Source organism: Neolamprologus brichardi, chromosome 9, assembly GCF_056152115.1.
Source record: "Neolamprologus brichardi isolate AB-2024 chromosome 9, ASM5615211v1, whole genome shotgun sequence".
NCBI lineage: Eukaryota > Metazoa > Chordata > Actinopteri > Cichliformes > Cichlidae > Neolamprologus > Neolamprologus brichardi.
This window is the reverse complement of record NC_142112.1, coordinates 30920725-30937101: the sequence shown is the minus strand read 5'-3', so window position 1 is coordinate 30937101 and position 16377 is coordinate 30920725. Positions and strand designations below refer to the sequence as shown.

The 16377-nt window shown below is 39.8% G+C and overlaps 1 protein-coding gene across 2 annotated transcripts in view; it reads right to left on the bottom strand.

Moving 5' to 3' along the window:
• Positions 1–16377, bottom strand: part of LOC102784658 (A-type potassium channel modulatory protein DPP6-like) — a 252396-nt gene that overhangs the window by 225721 nt on the left and 10298 nt on the right. Inside the window, exon 1 of one of the 2 annotated variants that reach the window (XM_006799206.2) lies at positions 3–152. The exons of the other annotated variant lie outside the window; for it this stretch is intronic. Within the exon in view, the coding sequence (XP_006799269.2) occupies positions 3–53 (51 nt within the window). The 5' untranslated portion in view covers positions 54–152. Of the gene's footprint in view, positions 1–2; positions 153–16377 lie in introns of those variants that run through there. 2 annotated transcript variants of the gene reach the window in all.

Below are 16377 nucleotides of genomic sequence, written 5' to 3'. Positions count from 1 at the left end.
ACCAGCACGTTGCCCTGCATTTTTGCAGTCTCAATCAGACTCTTTTCCTTCATTTTTCCTCCCGTCGCCCCTCCGAGCCTGAATCTAAAAGGTTGGATATGTGGACTTTTGGACAGCTTCTGTCAGCTCTCCTTCCCCGCCGCTTCCCAGCCAGACCCTTACATAGTGAGACAGTTAATAAGTGGGTGGGCTTACAACCTAACGGGAACGAAGGAAAACAACGTGGGCTCTTCGGTGTACTGATGAATATTTGTATTGACCAAGCTGTCCTTCCTCGCACACACAAACAGCAAACCATACGGTGAAAAATAAATATAAGTTTGAGTGAGATCACAGATTTTTTTCTCTTTTTTTTTTCTTTTTTTTTTCTGTTTGGAAGAGGCGCGAGAAGAGAGAGAGGCAACAGAAAATCCCATTTCCTGTGGAACAGGGAAACTGACACCGTGTTGTTTTGTTTGTTTCAGAAGCTGCACAGATTTAATGGGATGGCCAGATGCAGGTGATCGTCGCTGTCAGATATACCCTTAAGAGTAAACTGAAGCCAGGTCAGCTGTAATCAACTGTAGGGTTGACACATATTACGATCGCCGACATGCACTTATTTGCCACGTCTATATGTCACAAATACATTACATTCCGCAAAAATTGAAATCCTTAAAGGTCATGGCTGAGGCAAAATTACGCCTGTGAGGATTTATGATTAACTTCCTGTGCTTTTGTCATATGACGCACATTTTTGCCCCTTTTACTATAGTAACCCTTACCTAAAGCCAGACTTCCTATTGCTTCTTACAGTCACTTGTAATGACCTGAATTACAAGGAGGCGGGGAGGTGTGTGTGTGTGTGTGTGTGTGTGTGTGTGTGTGTGTGTGTGTGTGTGTTGAGAGAGCAGGTCATGGTACTAAAATGTCATACACTTAGTCTGACAATATCATGACTCCTGTTGTGTCTGTACATACATGGTTCCCACCCTGAGGGAATAATAAATTTAAAGGGCACTTATCAACAGGATAGGAAAGAAATGGGGGATAAAAATATAAGATTTTCATACGCTTTTAAACTTATATGCATTCACGTTATTGGACTGGAAGGAAAAGCTTTTTATACAGTATACTTGGTATAACATGCACAGAAATCTACATGAGACCCAAGCGTTAAAGATTTAAATTATAAAATATGAATACCTTTATTAACTCATTACATTTTAATAACTAATTTGGGTCATTCTGAGAGAAAGGAAACCTGCTTGCCATAATTGCTGTGAGAATTAGTTCTGAGATAGAGGTTCCCTGTTTAATATTGATATATGGTAATCATAATAATAATATTTAGGGTTTTTTTTGTTTATTCATTATTTGGACTCCACAATTGACTTATTGTGCTGGCAAGTCTGTTAAAAATTTTCAGAACACTAGCACAGATCGCCCAGTACTTTTGACATGAATGTATGTGCCCATGTTGACAGAATGCAATGGTTTTATGTAATGTTTATTCAAATACATTCTGATTTCAGCCTCTACAGACTGTATTTCCATTGCAGTGACTTTGGACAGTGGAGATAATTGTGGATCCTTGTGTGATAATTACCTGTTAGTCACTTGCTTAAAAAGGTATTCAAAAATAAAAGACAAACAGTTTTCAGAAAGTTTCAGGAAGCCCAAAAGAAAAAAAACAAAAGCTTTAGATCGCTCTAATGCCTCTATTAAAACCATAAAGGTAGCACAATTTGCAACACATGGTGCGTGTAGCTCTGTATTTAAAGTCAATAGCCACTTAATTACCACTCAGACTATTGAATTCTTCTCTGCACAGAAGCTTCAATGTCATGTGATGAGAAAACAGGAACACGAAAAAGCTTAAAGAGAAGAGCACATGCACCATTCTTTCACTGGCAGTTTAAACAACATTACAATGTCTTCTTGAAATGGAGCAAAGCCATTTGTTTCGTATTGATTTCTTTTACTGGAATCAGCAAATATCACGCAAGAGATTAAAACGTGAATGAAGAGAAGGAGATGAAGAGGGCTGGTGTGGCAGGAAGGATGCTAGAGCCAGGGTGAGATGTGGCAGACCCAGCAGCTGAAAAAAAAAAAGAAGCAGATGACCAAGAGAAAAAGAAACTGAATAACGTACATGTAGCTCATGGATTACTCTCAACACCATTTGTCAGTTACATACAATATATAAACCATTTCAGTTATGTGTAATGTCAGCTTTCAAGATGGAGGCAGCATTAGTTCTCCAGCTCATGATCTTAATAAATCAATATCAGCCTGAAATCCTCTGAATCTTGACTCAGAGTGTTTACTATACTGAATTAAATACTGTATACTGATGATCCACCGGGAAGCTGAGAGTTCTAAACTCACAGCAGCAGTTCACCAAGAGCAGGTTCCCTCAACTGGGAAGTGCAAACAGCATGTCTCACGTAAATCTCATTTAAAAGTGCCTGGTATTAATTACTGTGGATAAGGCTGTCAAAACAACCTAATGGGGGCTTTGGGCTCCCTCGCCAGCAGCTGGACTGCTGACAGAGGGAGAACGCAGAGATAGGTTGCAGGCTGTGCTGCTTCATTACTGTGTCTGCATTTTTTACTGATTTCCTTCATAACAGCTCCATGGAGTTCTGTCAAATGCATGCTTGAAGGATAACCTTCATAACTTAAAATTTATAACTCCTGGCACCAAGCGCTTATAAATTGGTGCTTTATGGCTTGTTGATAGGTTCACATTTAATCAGGGAGTATGTATCAAACATGACACGTGAATACCCCCCCCTCCCCCAAGCTGGCTGCAGCACACATGCAAGATTGAATTCACCATGTTGTTTATTTCTGTGCTAAACATAGCGGGCCAAGCCAGAGTACATCACATACAGGTGTGTCGGCCAAGGACATCTGTAACAACAATGTTGGCTGTGCAGAAGCAGACAGCAGCTGCCTGATGTTAAGACTCTCAGAGAAAATGGCTGGCCAGGAATGGCTAAGTGCTACTACTATACTGTAAAGCTTGACAAAAAAAGGCAGTTGAATGCCACGAACCAGACAGCTGCCAAAGCTAGCGAGCTGTATGGAAGCTCTGCTGGTGAGAGAAAATCTGCTGGAGTGTTGATTGCTGCCGTCTGACTCCAGTGTAGAGAGAGACAGTGCATGGCTGGCAGGATCAAAGTGCTGGCAACATGCACAGTGCACAAAAAGCATCTTTTCAATCTTATATACTGTTGTGTTATCAGAAAGTTAAAAACAGATTCCACATAATCAGTTACATTAAACAATAAGATATCCACAAATAGTAACTACAGTCTGGTAAAAGTGAAGGTTTCGTGGTTATAGAAAACTAACGCCGGTTCATCTATGATTAGGGTTAGGCAGGAAAAACCCCAGTGACTCAGCGTCCACATCCTAGCTCTGACAAAACAAAAACAGAAGACAAAGAAGCAAACAAATAAAACAAGGGACACAATTCTAACAAGTGAAAAATCCCTGGTTCAGTCGCAGAAGAAACCACAAATACCTTTTGGTAAACCTTCTGGCATAAAGTCTGCAACAAGCTACCTACTGTGGTGACCCCTAGTCGGTAAGGGTGCAGCTGAAAATAACTTTGCAACTTTAAAGCAAGGCCAAGACCATAGAAGAACCACCTCAACAGGGACAAGACTTGGCTATGCATCTGCACTTCCAATGTTCCCAATTTGGACCGAGAAGAGAGATGGGTTGAAAGAGGAGTCAAAGACGGCGTTTATGTCGGTTTATACCAGAGATGGTAACACCAGCTATCAGCCACCTACAATACAGTCTTCGGATCGCTTTCCAGGCATCTTGCCACAATAGAAGACCTCAGTACGCGTCATGATGGAGGTACATTTTCTCACACCTTGGCTCATGTGATGACCACACGATCAATAGTGGGCCAACAGCCCTCAGGATCACCTCCAAAGGTGACAAACCACACTAGGGGTTACATACCTGGGAACTGAAGAACACTATAAAATGCCTTCACAAACCAAAAGAAGTTCAGCTGCCTTCTTTATTCAAGCTCTGAAGACTACCATAGCCTGGATAAATGAAAGCCTACACAAACAATTTTGGTGTCCAAGGTGACATTAGGATTTAGGAACCTTTTTAACCCCACCAACGGGTGGATAAATAGCCTCCCACCTGAGGTTTTTGAGAACATCGTCATTTGTGAATTCGGTGAACTCAGTCTTTAAATAATGAAACAACACAGCTTACCACGGTACATTTGAATCGGTAAAAGGTCACTTTCATGAAACCCACAGCAAACAAACACTCCAAATAATGCATTTTGTTTGTGTGTCATCACAATTTTATGTAACATTATGCAGATTGCGAGCTTTCCACGTTGCAGTATTACCTGTTGCCATATTTCTGCATAATTATAATTTGATAAAAATAATTCAATAGTTAAGTGCAAATACCAGCTTTGAATTTTAGAAGAAAACGGACAAAAACAAAAAACAAAACATGGAGTTAATTCTGTGCTGAGTTTATTTTCTGGTGAATGGCACTGTAGTAGCATGTCAATTATGTAAGTGTGCCCTAATTTCCAGGGAACTGTGTCTGTGCAATGAACGCATTCTATAGAAGTGTGTTCCTAGCACTAGCCGATAACCAACATCTTATCCAAATACGGTTATGTCAGGCAACCGCAAGCCAAGAGGGTGAAAGCCAGAAATGTGGCTACTACCACTATCATTTATAACTTTACACTAGTTTGCACAGCAGCTACAGGATCTGTCTTTGATCAATAAACAACAGTAATCCCTTAAAACTCTGGTCCAATAGTTAGAAAATACTTCTGTAGCAAAGAGGGCTTTTGTTTATGCCTTTTTGCCCAACCATAGAAGGATTACATCCAGTACGAGGTTTCAGAGGCCAAAAATGGAAGCACAGCTCCTCGAAAGATTCTTGGTTTCCTGCAGTGAAACAACAAACAGGTATTTATATACACAAATTTGCACACACTTAATATTTACTGTATTCATTTTGCACAAAGATGACTCTGCATGGCGTTCTTCGCTACATCCGGAAAAGTCCCAAACGTTTATGACTAGACAAGACATTCTTCTTAATAACCTCTGCATTATATCATGCAGGAACTACAGTGTAACTCCACATGTCTTTGTCAGTATTTATAGCTCTGTTTTTGGGACTGGGTGCATTCCAAGTCAAGCCTCCGAAAAGAGCCAGAAAACCCCTTTTAGACAAAAAAATGATTAGAATGCGCTCAAATCCTGGATTGATTGGCCTGGATCCCCAGTGGAGTGAGTCCAGAAAACAAAGCTTCATTCTGATGATGGCAGCCATCCAGCACAATAAACTTAACCGAGATCTTCACAGGACAAATCGATGGTTTCATTATCAACTTAATTACGTGATACCATGGTATCTTCTACACTGTTGTCACTGTGGTTTTTTGCTGTTGTAATGGCAGCCTGAGAGATACTGAACTTGCCTCAAAGAAGACTAGAATTAGCAATATCAGCCTCAAACTAAATTAAGTCTACGTAAATCGTAAATGAGATGACCACCGAAACCTTTACTGAAACAATAAGCTTGTCTTCAACTGATGTTTATCATTTTGTGAAACTCAAAGGGAGGTAGGGTGGAGAGGTTCTGGGTAAAGGTAGGTTTGCTTTCAAATGTGGCTTTATTTTATTTTAGCTACAGGTTAAGAGTGAAAAGTGAACTCGAGATAGCTGCATTCGAAGGCCATTACTGAGCAGCAGGAAGCAACTATCCCAGTCCACACACTATCAAGTGATTTGCATCTCAAACAACTTTCTCTAAAAAAAAAAAAAAAAGAGAAAGAAAAATGCCTCACCTCTCCGCTGGTGGGGAGCTTCATAATCTAGATAAGAGCTTTGTGATGACCTTCCCTGCCCCGGACTGTCAAGGCAACAGATCGTTACCATCTCTAATGAACTCAAAGGCCAGAAAAATGGTGCATAAATACAGAGCAAGAAATATGGTGCAATAACGTGGTGTTAGGCTTGAAAAAGGTAACATAAAGGTTTTAATATTTTTGTAGTTCAAATACTACTAACGTAATATACAGATGCCCAAAGTCACTTCTACCAGTTAACAACAGAAAATGTAAAAGTTCTGATGATTATCTTCCAACTTAAGGAGACTTGTGCCTCCCTCCACAACATGATGGAGCCAGTAAGCACATCTGAATATTAATGAAACAGTTGCCTTGAACAGCAGGCGTTTGTCAGGAACTTGGATCAGATTCATTACTTTAACCTGCTCAGGGATGGATGAGGAGTTCCCGCAGCACAGCAGCTGGCTTCGGATTCACTACCCACACTTGAACAGTTCAACAGGATGGAGCGTTGGGTAAAAGTACAAGAAAGGAAAAAAATCAATGTCAGCATGTATTATTTTTAAATAAAATTGCATAATTTCTCCATGTTTTCTCCTCTCTGATTTATATAACTCATGTTCTCAACACAAAGGTGCATTTGCATTTTTACAGGCATCAGTGTGGACATTACCTAACCTTGATTGTAATTTTAATAAAAACCAGTAGGTTTGACCGAATACTCAGAGTCCTTTCAGAAATGAATTGGAGCAAAAAGCAGCAATTAAGTAACAATCATCGTTAGTACCTTCTTAATTACTGCTGCTGCTGTTAAACCATTCAAGTGTTTCACTATGATGTTGTATAAGTTCACAGGAAAGAGAGTGGAATTTGCATTTTCTTCCAGTGACTGTGTGGGTTCTTACCAGCTACTCAGGCTTTCTCCTTTAGTCCAGCGAAACTCCCAGATTTTTAGGACTTGACAGCAACATCTTCATGGACCTGCTTATTAGCTTAACTTGTGATTTTAAATTGTGCGCGAACACAAATTATAGGCTGGTCATCTGTCCAGGATGTACCCTGCTTTCAGGCCTATAACCTCCAACACTACTTATCCTGAATTGGATCAGATGAAGAATTTGATGACTAGATCTTATTTGTTTTGTGATTTTGGTGGGTAAAATGTTAAGAAGCTAGCTAGTTAGCTAATTAGCCTAGCGTTAGAATGTGTTTTGTGCACATTTCAGTATTTAACTTGTGACAAAAACAATAATTTCAAAGTCTATATTAAGACTTTTCTGATTTGCCCAATTTACTGTCTGTTAGAGAATAGGCCTGTTTGTATTATCGTGTGGCCCTGGGCTGGTTAGAAGCTCCTCCAATTTGTCTAATGTTTTGTTCTCAAGTGGAGGTGGGCAGGTCCTACCCTAGGTTCTGCCTGCTGGTATCATGGGTGATCGTGGCTCAAGAGTTGGCAGTTCATCTTGTAATCGGAAGGTTGCTGGTTCAAGCCCCGGCTCTGACCGTCTTGGTCGTTGTGTCCTTGGGCAAGACACTTCACCCGTTGCCTACTGGTGGTGGTCAGAGGGCCCGGTTGCGCCAGTATCCGGCAGCCTCGCCTCTGTCAGTGTGCCCCAGGGTAGCTGTGGCTACAATGTAGCTTGCCATCACCAATGTGTGATGACTGAATGTAGTGTAAAGCGCTTTGGGGTCCATAGGGCCTAAGTAAAGTGCTATACAAATACAGGCCATTTTACCATTTACCGTCCTTTGATAGCCAAATTATCTTCTAGGAAGAAGTTCTATGGAATAAGTCCTTTAGCCAATGTGGGAGAATTTCTGAGAGACAGAGTAACAAGGACGTAGCCAATGGCCAAATCCTAAGTAAGGTGATGAGTGGAAGCTTGAACTTGTCCTTAAACTAGTAGGTCACTGATGGTCCGATGAGAAACAGTGCTGAAGGGCTCATTCCCCTCGGGTAAGACTCACCTATTTTCTCAAAGCTTGTGCACATTCTCTGGAAATGAATTACTAAATACTCACCAGTGAGACTCACCTGTCTGTCTACCCTCCTCAATCTCCTGCTACCTGAGGAACTCCAGCCAGTTGCTCCTTCTGTGGCCTTTTTTTCTGGATGATCCAAATATGAAACCAATTTGATCTGAATCAAATTCAGATTGAGGAGACCACTCAGAGTGCTAGTCTGAGTGGTCTCCTCTGAGTGGTCTCCTCAGACCACTCAGACTAGAACTTTTTTGTTTTTTTTGGCAGAATTGGCCTCCAGTGCCGTGCCCCCAAGACCCCTAGTAAATTCTTGTTTGCAAGGCCCTGTATTAACAAAAATTACACGCCAATAAATCGTTCAAACTGTATACTGTCAGTTTTTGGTCTTGCTTTCAAGTCATCCACCATAACTGCATTATTTGGCTACGATACTCTAGTTTTGCCCCAGTTTGTGCCAGCAAATAACCCGAATCTCCACATATAGTCAGTTTATTTTATGCTTTTGGCCTCAACAATTCTATAATCATTGGTAGTGAAAGTTAACCATATTTACTAACATTTGCTATCTTCTGTCATACCCACCTGCAGTTGCTAAAGTATGACTGGACAGTCACACTTTAGAAAGAAGATTGAGCAAATTATTGCTTTTTATGGTTCATCCGCTTCTCCAAGGTAGACTCCGTGAGTTGACTGGAAAATAACACACCTGTCACTTCCCACACAAAATGAAAACATATTTTCCTTTTTTATAAGATCCTCGGCAGCTCCATCAGTATTTACACGTTGGTCCTTTTTAACTGTCATCAGACCGCTAAATGATTAGAACTGGTTACTCTGCAATGCTAGCAACCATTAAGGCTGGCCTGTGTGGTTCATTTATCTATCAGACAGATACAGCCCACTGAAATTTACAGCATATTTTCCCCCTTTCTTTGATTAATTTCATAAAGTATACCTTCAGATGTAGTGCTAATAGCTGCCCTGCATGTTTCAAGTAAGCGAATCTAGCACACATCTAAGTGCAAAATATATTTTATCTCTACAGCACAGAGATAAAAGTACACAAATTCACCAGTGCATTTTGTAGTTACTGTTACCTAGAGGTTGGGTGCAGATAATTGCTCCTGTAGGTTTAACAATCATTTTGGGTCATAAGGCCCCAAAATCAGCAGTCCAGTCAAGTTTATTTTTAAGGAAAGGCACATTTAAAGTACAAGTGCAATTCAAAGTACTTTCTATATAACATGAAATGCATAACAATTAGTATCAATCAAAAAGAGATACAAAAAGCCTCGATTTAAGCCTGAAATTTGCTAAACGAGCTGGATTTTAAAAAGGTATGGATTGGCCTGAAGTCAGGTCTATATATGAGGGCTTTCAAGTTTTATCACAGCAAATAGGGTTTCTCTGTAGACCTGGGTATGATGCATAGGGGCTGATAATTGGACAGCAGTGTGTTGGCAGGTTTGACTGTAGAGGCATAAACCATGGGTTCTTTTATGCAGCCATACGCCATCTTGAGCCATCAGACACAGTGATTTATCAAAAGAGCTTATTCACTTTAACAAAGCGCTGCTCTCTGTCATCATACAGCCGCACTAAAATCTTGTAGTTTCTTCACTTTATCATTGAATAATGATACTTTCTTTCTTTGTAATTTTTGCTGCTTTGAAATGAACTGCATTCATACATTACCTCTGGAAATGGCCGTCTTTCATTCCCAGTCAAGGCCCATGGATGCCAGATATTTTCTGTGAGCGCCCATTTGGGAAGATTAACTACAGGAATATGCTTTAATGTCTGATAACAGGAGAGTCATATCACATACCCAAGGTGGTTTCTGGGGCAACAGCGTGGCCATCAATCAGCAGGATGTAATCTTACTGGAAATCGTTGTCAGCATGCAAATTAGTGTCACATTTCACACACAGCCTGCGTGTACATGCCAGAAAAACTAGAAAACATCTGGTAAATAACAGTGGAAAGCTGTATCTAAGTGCAATGTGCGTTTGTGTGTGTGCGTGTGCGCTTTCCACGAAGACAATGCATCACACGGGAACTTTTATTAAGCAGAAAGTGAAAGCACATTATAGAGAAAGAGAATACATCACCACACAAATACAACAGTTGCATCAACATGGTCTGTCAGCACACAGTGGTGTATAATAATAAAAGTCTAAAAGTTCTTATCGAATGGAAACCACAGTATTTATTCCCATTTTAAAATTCACCTCATAATGTGAAAATTATAGATGATTTGGATGTGGGTTGCCTTTTTTTCCTATTTGTTCTGCAGTGCATCAAAAGAAGCTGAATGCAACCATCCCTGAAATAAGCCAACATGTTCCCTTTTGACAAGTGTTGATCACTTTTACCTGCAGTTTGCAGGCATTTATGCAGCAAACTTCTATATCAGTATGAGTGGATCCAAGGCCTGCTATTTTTAAACCTAATGGGATACATCTACTCTGCAGACATTAGGAACTGTGCTAGACCAAGAAATAGTCCATTGTGTAACTCCCGGGAAAAACACATTCACAATTTTTCATACAGATAATATAAAAAAAAGATAAAACGTGTAATGTGTGACAGTAAGAGATGCTGGTGGGTAGACTTTTATTACCTTTGGACAAAGCTTGGCTAATTCCTCCTCTTTGTCTTTGGTAGTGAGCTACTCCGTCTGATGGGTTTAGTATCAGTCTGCCAAATGTTCATGTAGTATATCAACGTAGTATTCTTCTGTTCTTCAACAACCTACATGCAACCACCTTTAAAGGATCTATAAAGGTAGGTAACGTTGGATCATTTAGTGACACAGTCATTTTAATTGCAAAAATTTCCTCTTATATTATTTTAATGTGGCACCATCGGTCTATTCTATACTCCTAGCTACGAATGTACAAATCAGAAATGAGAGTGCTATCACCCAATCTAAATTACAGTAAAAATATGAAAGAAGTTTTCTTTGTGTTGTGCAACATATCAAAACTTGGCACATCAAAATGTTTTAATAAAAAAGACTAGCATTACCATTAGCAGCAAGGTAATGAATCAGCTTTTTCTTCTACATAGAACAAATTTCTACAGTATTTGAAATATGTCACACTTACATGTTTCAGATCACGAAACTAATAAAAAAGCAAACACACCATCAAATCATGACATTTGGCATGACCTTAAAGATGCCACTCATGCTCGAAAACCATCCATTGTGGCTGAATTAAAACAATTGTCTAAAGAGGAGTGAGTCAAATTTCCTCCACAGCAAAATAATGTGAAATTTAGGGGGCGATTACTTTTTCACACAGGCCCATGTAGGTTTAGATAGTTTTTTTGCCCTCAATAAAAGAAATCATCACTGAAAACTGCATTTGTTTTTATCTTTGTAATCTTTGTCTAATATTAGAATTTGTTTGATGACATGATACAAATATGACAAATATGCAAAAAAGAGAGAAATCAGGAAGGAGAAAATACTTTTTCACACGACTATGGATGTCCCAGTTTCACCTTCTGCATCACTACCACCATCTGCAAGCACTGCAGTTTCTAAGGATGAAAAAACCTATGTTAAAATGCCAATTACAGACCACAAACATAGTGCATGCTAAAAAAAAAATGCTCACAAATGTTATCACTGATGTTATTTGACATACTCAAAGTCTTTATGAGTAGGCTATAGGTTTAAGCTCCAGAGTAATTGTCCCAGCCTGCAGTCATTAAGACATACATTAACTTTATCATTAAGAGAAGAGATAATGAGGCACAAAGATTTATCCCTGAGGCTCTGCCATGCAACAGACTGCACACTTGTAAACACTACATCTATAGGCTAAACCAGGCTACTTTAACAGGCAGGGCTGAGTAGGAGTTTTTTTTCCCCCCACATTGCACCTGTATATCTGTCCCACTTTCTGCTGTTGTGTACAGCTTGCTGCTCCTTTTAGATTTTACCATCTCTGGAGGCACAAAACCCATTAAGTGAAACTAATATAATAAGGCAGCAAGGGTGAGGTTCAGCAGTTGCAGAATATCAGAAAGTATTATGCTTTTGTTACACTTTAATGATGGCTCAAGTTTAGAAGTGAGCTGAAACGATAGTTGATGGCTTCTCCGATCCCTTCATCTTTCAGAATCCCTGCTATTTTGCCACAGAAGCACTCATTATTATTGGCTGACAGTACACGGCATTGGCCCCGTGCTCTTCATCCATCTGTATTGATGTGCCCGTGTGTCCATAGATGTTTTGGCAACACATAGTGGATCTGTGTTTGCATGCCTCCTGAGGATGATTTACAAAGCATTGATTTGGAAGCTCGCAGACTGGAGCACAATAAAACTGTTGTTTATGTTCAGGCAGTGAGTGTTCATTGTCAAGGGGAACAGCATCTTGTTTTAGGGCAATGTAGAGTACCATGGGAGTTAACACAACAAATCATTCCTTTTTAACTGCCAGGGATGCGGGTGACAGATGAGGCTTGTGCGATGCGCAATACACCAGCTTTTTCGCAATAAGTCAATAAAATTGCCTCTACCAGTTATATGAAAATGGGCCGTGGCAGGGCCATGCTATACATTTCAATAAAGGCGGCAGATTGGAAGTGCAGCGAGACAAGGACAGAGCTCGAGAAAACAATATGTAAAGTCACGGCCAAGCCAGCAGTGTGCCAGGCAATCAGGCCAAATAGGGCCAAATGACTGTCTTGGTTCAAATGATTATGTGAGAGTTTAAATTCCCTTTTAAAGGTGGTAATGAAAATCCCTGCACTATTTAAGTGGCAATTTAAATGCCTGTGGTGATGCAAAATGTGCTCCAAACACAATGTACATTGACAGTTCAACTTACAGGGTAGCAAAAAGATGTATCAAGATTTACAAAAGAAAAAACAAAAAAAAGCGACCAATAGCCTAAAAACAGCAAACTTTTGAGTTTTCAAACCACAGAAAGCAACTATAACTTTGCCAGAAACTAAAGAAACTAAAACTGCTGCTGTAAAACTATTTGATCACATTCAAAGCAGGTACACAGCTAATATACTTTCACCTGTTATCAAGTAAAGTGATTCTAATTAATGGATCTGACCGGGAGGTCTCTGTGTTGCTCAGTGTCAGCATGCAGAAACACACATGGGCAGCCAGGAGCGAATATAAGATCCTCAAGAGTGCACTGCTGAAAGGCAGCTAAGGAGATGGATATAAAAAGGATTTCACAGACTGAGATATTCCCTGGAACACACTTACTATAATGAAAAGAAGCTGAATTATGGAACCACTGGTTCCATACAACAGGCCGTTGTGAAAAGGGTTTTGCACGTTCATAAAGTGCCTTTGTGGCTCCTTTCGAAGACGCACTGGGCTTCTCAGAAACAGACCTGAACTTGAGTTGGAAGTGTAAAATAATAGCTGCACTGGAAAGAAATTGGCTCCATTTCTTTTGACTCGACCACAACAACATCAGAAGCTTGTAAAAGTCAGCGCTTGCATCCTAAAAAGATTTAAAGGCTAAATTTTCTCTGATCAAATCAGAAAATAAGAATATGAAACAACACAGACTCATCAAACAATGTGGGCTTCATAGATAATAGGCACACCTTTTGGAGGAAACCTGGTCTTGTTTGGAGAGACTGCATCCATCCCACTTTGGATGGAGCCGCTCTCATTTCTAGAAATATAGACAAATTTATTAAACCCCCCAAAATATGACTATCCAGAGTTGGGACCAGGAAGCAGAGTTGCAGTCTTACACACCTCTCTGCAGCTTCTCTCCTCCTGCTACCCCCCCCCCCCCCCCCCCCCAAAAAAAAAAAAAACCCATCTCCATAGAGACTGTGTCAGCTCCCAAACAGACAAAAAACAAACTAAAAACGAGCAATAAACAACTTAAACATAAACAATTACAAAGAAAGAACAATACAGTATCCACATCTGAACCAAAGAGTAAAACAGTGAAATGTGGATTATTAAATATTAGGTCTCTCTCCTCCAAGTCTCTGTTAGTACATGACTTAATAATTGATCAACAAATCGATTTATTCTGCCTTACAGAAACCTGGTTGCAGCAGGATGATTATGTTAGTTTAAACGAATCAACACCCCCGAGTCATTCTAACTACCAGAAATCTCGAAGCACAGGTCGAGGGGGGCGGTGTGGCAGCAATTTTTTACACCAGCCTATTAATTAACAAAAGACCAAGACAGACTTTTAATTCATTTGAAAGCCTGATGCTTAGCCTCGTCCACCCCAGCTGTAAAACTCAGAACCTAGTCTTACTTGTTATCATCTATCGTCCACCTGGGCCTTACACAGAGTTTCTCTCTGATTTCTCAGACTTTTTATCTGAATTAGTGCTCAGCTCAGATAAAATAATTATTGTGGGTGATTTTAACATCCATGTAGATGCTAAAAATGACAGCCTCAACATGGCATTTAATCTGTTATTAGACTCAATTGGTTTCTCTCAAAATGTAAAAGAACCCACCCACCACTTTAATCACACTCTAGATCTTGTTTTAACATATGGCATAGAAACTGAACATTTAACAGTGTTTCCTGAAAACCCTCTCCTGTCTGATCATTTCCTGATAACATTTACATTTACAATAATTGATTACACAGCAGTGGAGAGTAGACTTTATCAAAGTAGATGTATTTCTGAAAGTGCTGTAACTAAGTTTAAGAATATAATCCACCCACTGTTATCATCTTCAATGCCCTGTACCAACACAGAGCAGAGCAGCTATCTGAACGCTACCCCTAGGCAGCATCATTAGAAGACATAGCATAAATTTTCACTGCTATGCAGATGACACCCAGCTCTATCTGTCCATGAAGCCAGATAACACACACCAATTAGTTAAACTGCAGGAATGTCTTAAAGACATAAAGACCTGGATGGCCACTAACTTTCTGCTTCTTAATTCAGATAAAACTGAGGTTATTGTACTCTGCCCTGAAAATCTTAGAAATATGGTATCTAACCAGATTCTTACTCTGGATGGCATTACCTTGGCCTCCAGTAACGCTGTGAGGAACCTTTGAGTCATTTTTGACCAGGATATGTCCTTCAACGCACATATTAAACAAATATGTAAGACTGCTTTCTTCCATTTGCGCAACATCTCTAAAATTAGAAATATCCTGTCTCAGAGTGACGCTGAAAAACTAGTTCATGCATTTATTACTTCCAGGCTGGACTAGTGTAATTCATTATTATCAGGATGTCCAAAAAGCTCGCTGAAAAGCCTTCAGTTAATCCAAAATGCTGCAGTAAGAGTACTGACAGGGACTAGAAAGAGAGAGCATATTTCTCCTGTTTTGGCTTCCCTTCATTGGCTTCCTGTTAAATCCAGAATTGAATTCAAAATCCTGCTCCTCACATACAAGGTCTTAAATAATCAGGCCCCATCTTATCTTAATGACCTTGTAGTACCATATCACCCTATTAGAGCACTTCGCTCTCGCACTGCAGGCCTACTTGTTGTTCCTAGAGTATTTAAAAGTAGAATGGGAGGGAGAGCCTTCAGTTTTCAGGCCCCTCTTCTGTGGAACCAGCTTCCAGTTTGGATTTGGGAGACAGACACTATCTCTACTTTTAAGATTAGGCTTAAAACTTTACTTTTTGCTAAAGCATATAGTTAGGGCTGGACCAGGTGACTCTGAATCCTCCCTTAGTTATGCTGCGATAGACGTAGGCTGCCGGGGATTCCCATGATGCCTTGAGTTTTTCCTTTCCAGTCACCTTTCTCACTCACTATGTGTTAATAGACTTCTCTGCATTGAATCATATCTGTTATTAATCTCTGTCTCTCTTCCACAGCATGTCTTTTATCCTGTCTTCCTTCTCTCACCCCAACCGGTTGCAGCAGATGGCCCCGCCCCTCCCTGAGCCTGGTTCTGCCGGAGGTTTCTTCCTGTTAAAAGGGAGTTTTTTTCCTTCCCACTGTCGCCAAAGTGCTTGCTCATAGGTGGTCATATGATTGTTGGGTTTTTCTCTGTATCTATGAAGCGCCTTGAGACAACTTTTGTTGTGATTTGGCGCTATATAAATAATTTTGAATTGAATTGAATTGAATTGAATTTTCAAATGCCACATCTGATAATGTGGTTACATGGCCAGGTTTTTAATACCGAGTGAGGCTTCTTGATGTGAACTTTAAAATAAACATTTTGCATAACAGACATTTCACATGAGATTTCTTGATTATCTGATGATATGACATACACGTGGTTACTAAACAAAAAGTACAGAATTTCAGCCATTCTAACCCAAGTATAAAAACAGGAAATTCACCCTCTAAAAACAAATTCACTTTAATCTAATATCTACAGCTGGAGAATTTTGGAATTCTGGGACAAACCTTTTCCAAGTGGTTCACAAACAATAAATTAGACATTGATTCGGTGAGATAAAGAGTTATATTTCATGAGTCAGCAAGTGCCAGTTCTGGACAACAAAAGCATTCTCTAATATATTTCAAACAACAGTTATTTCAACAGTTATTTTTTTATTTCAAAATGTTAGTACAATAACACCACAACCAATGTA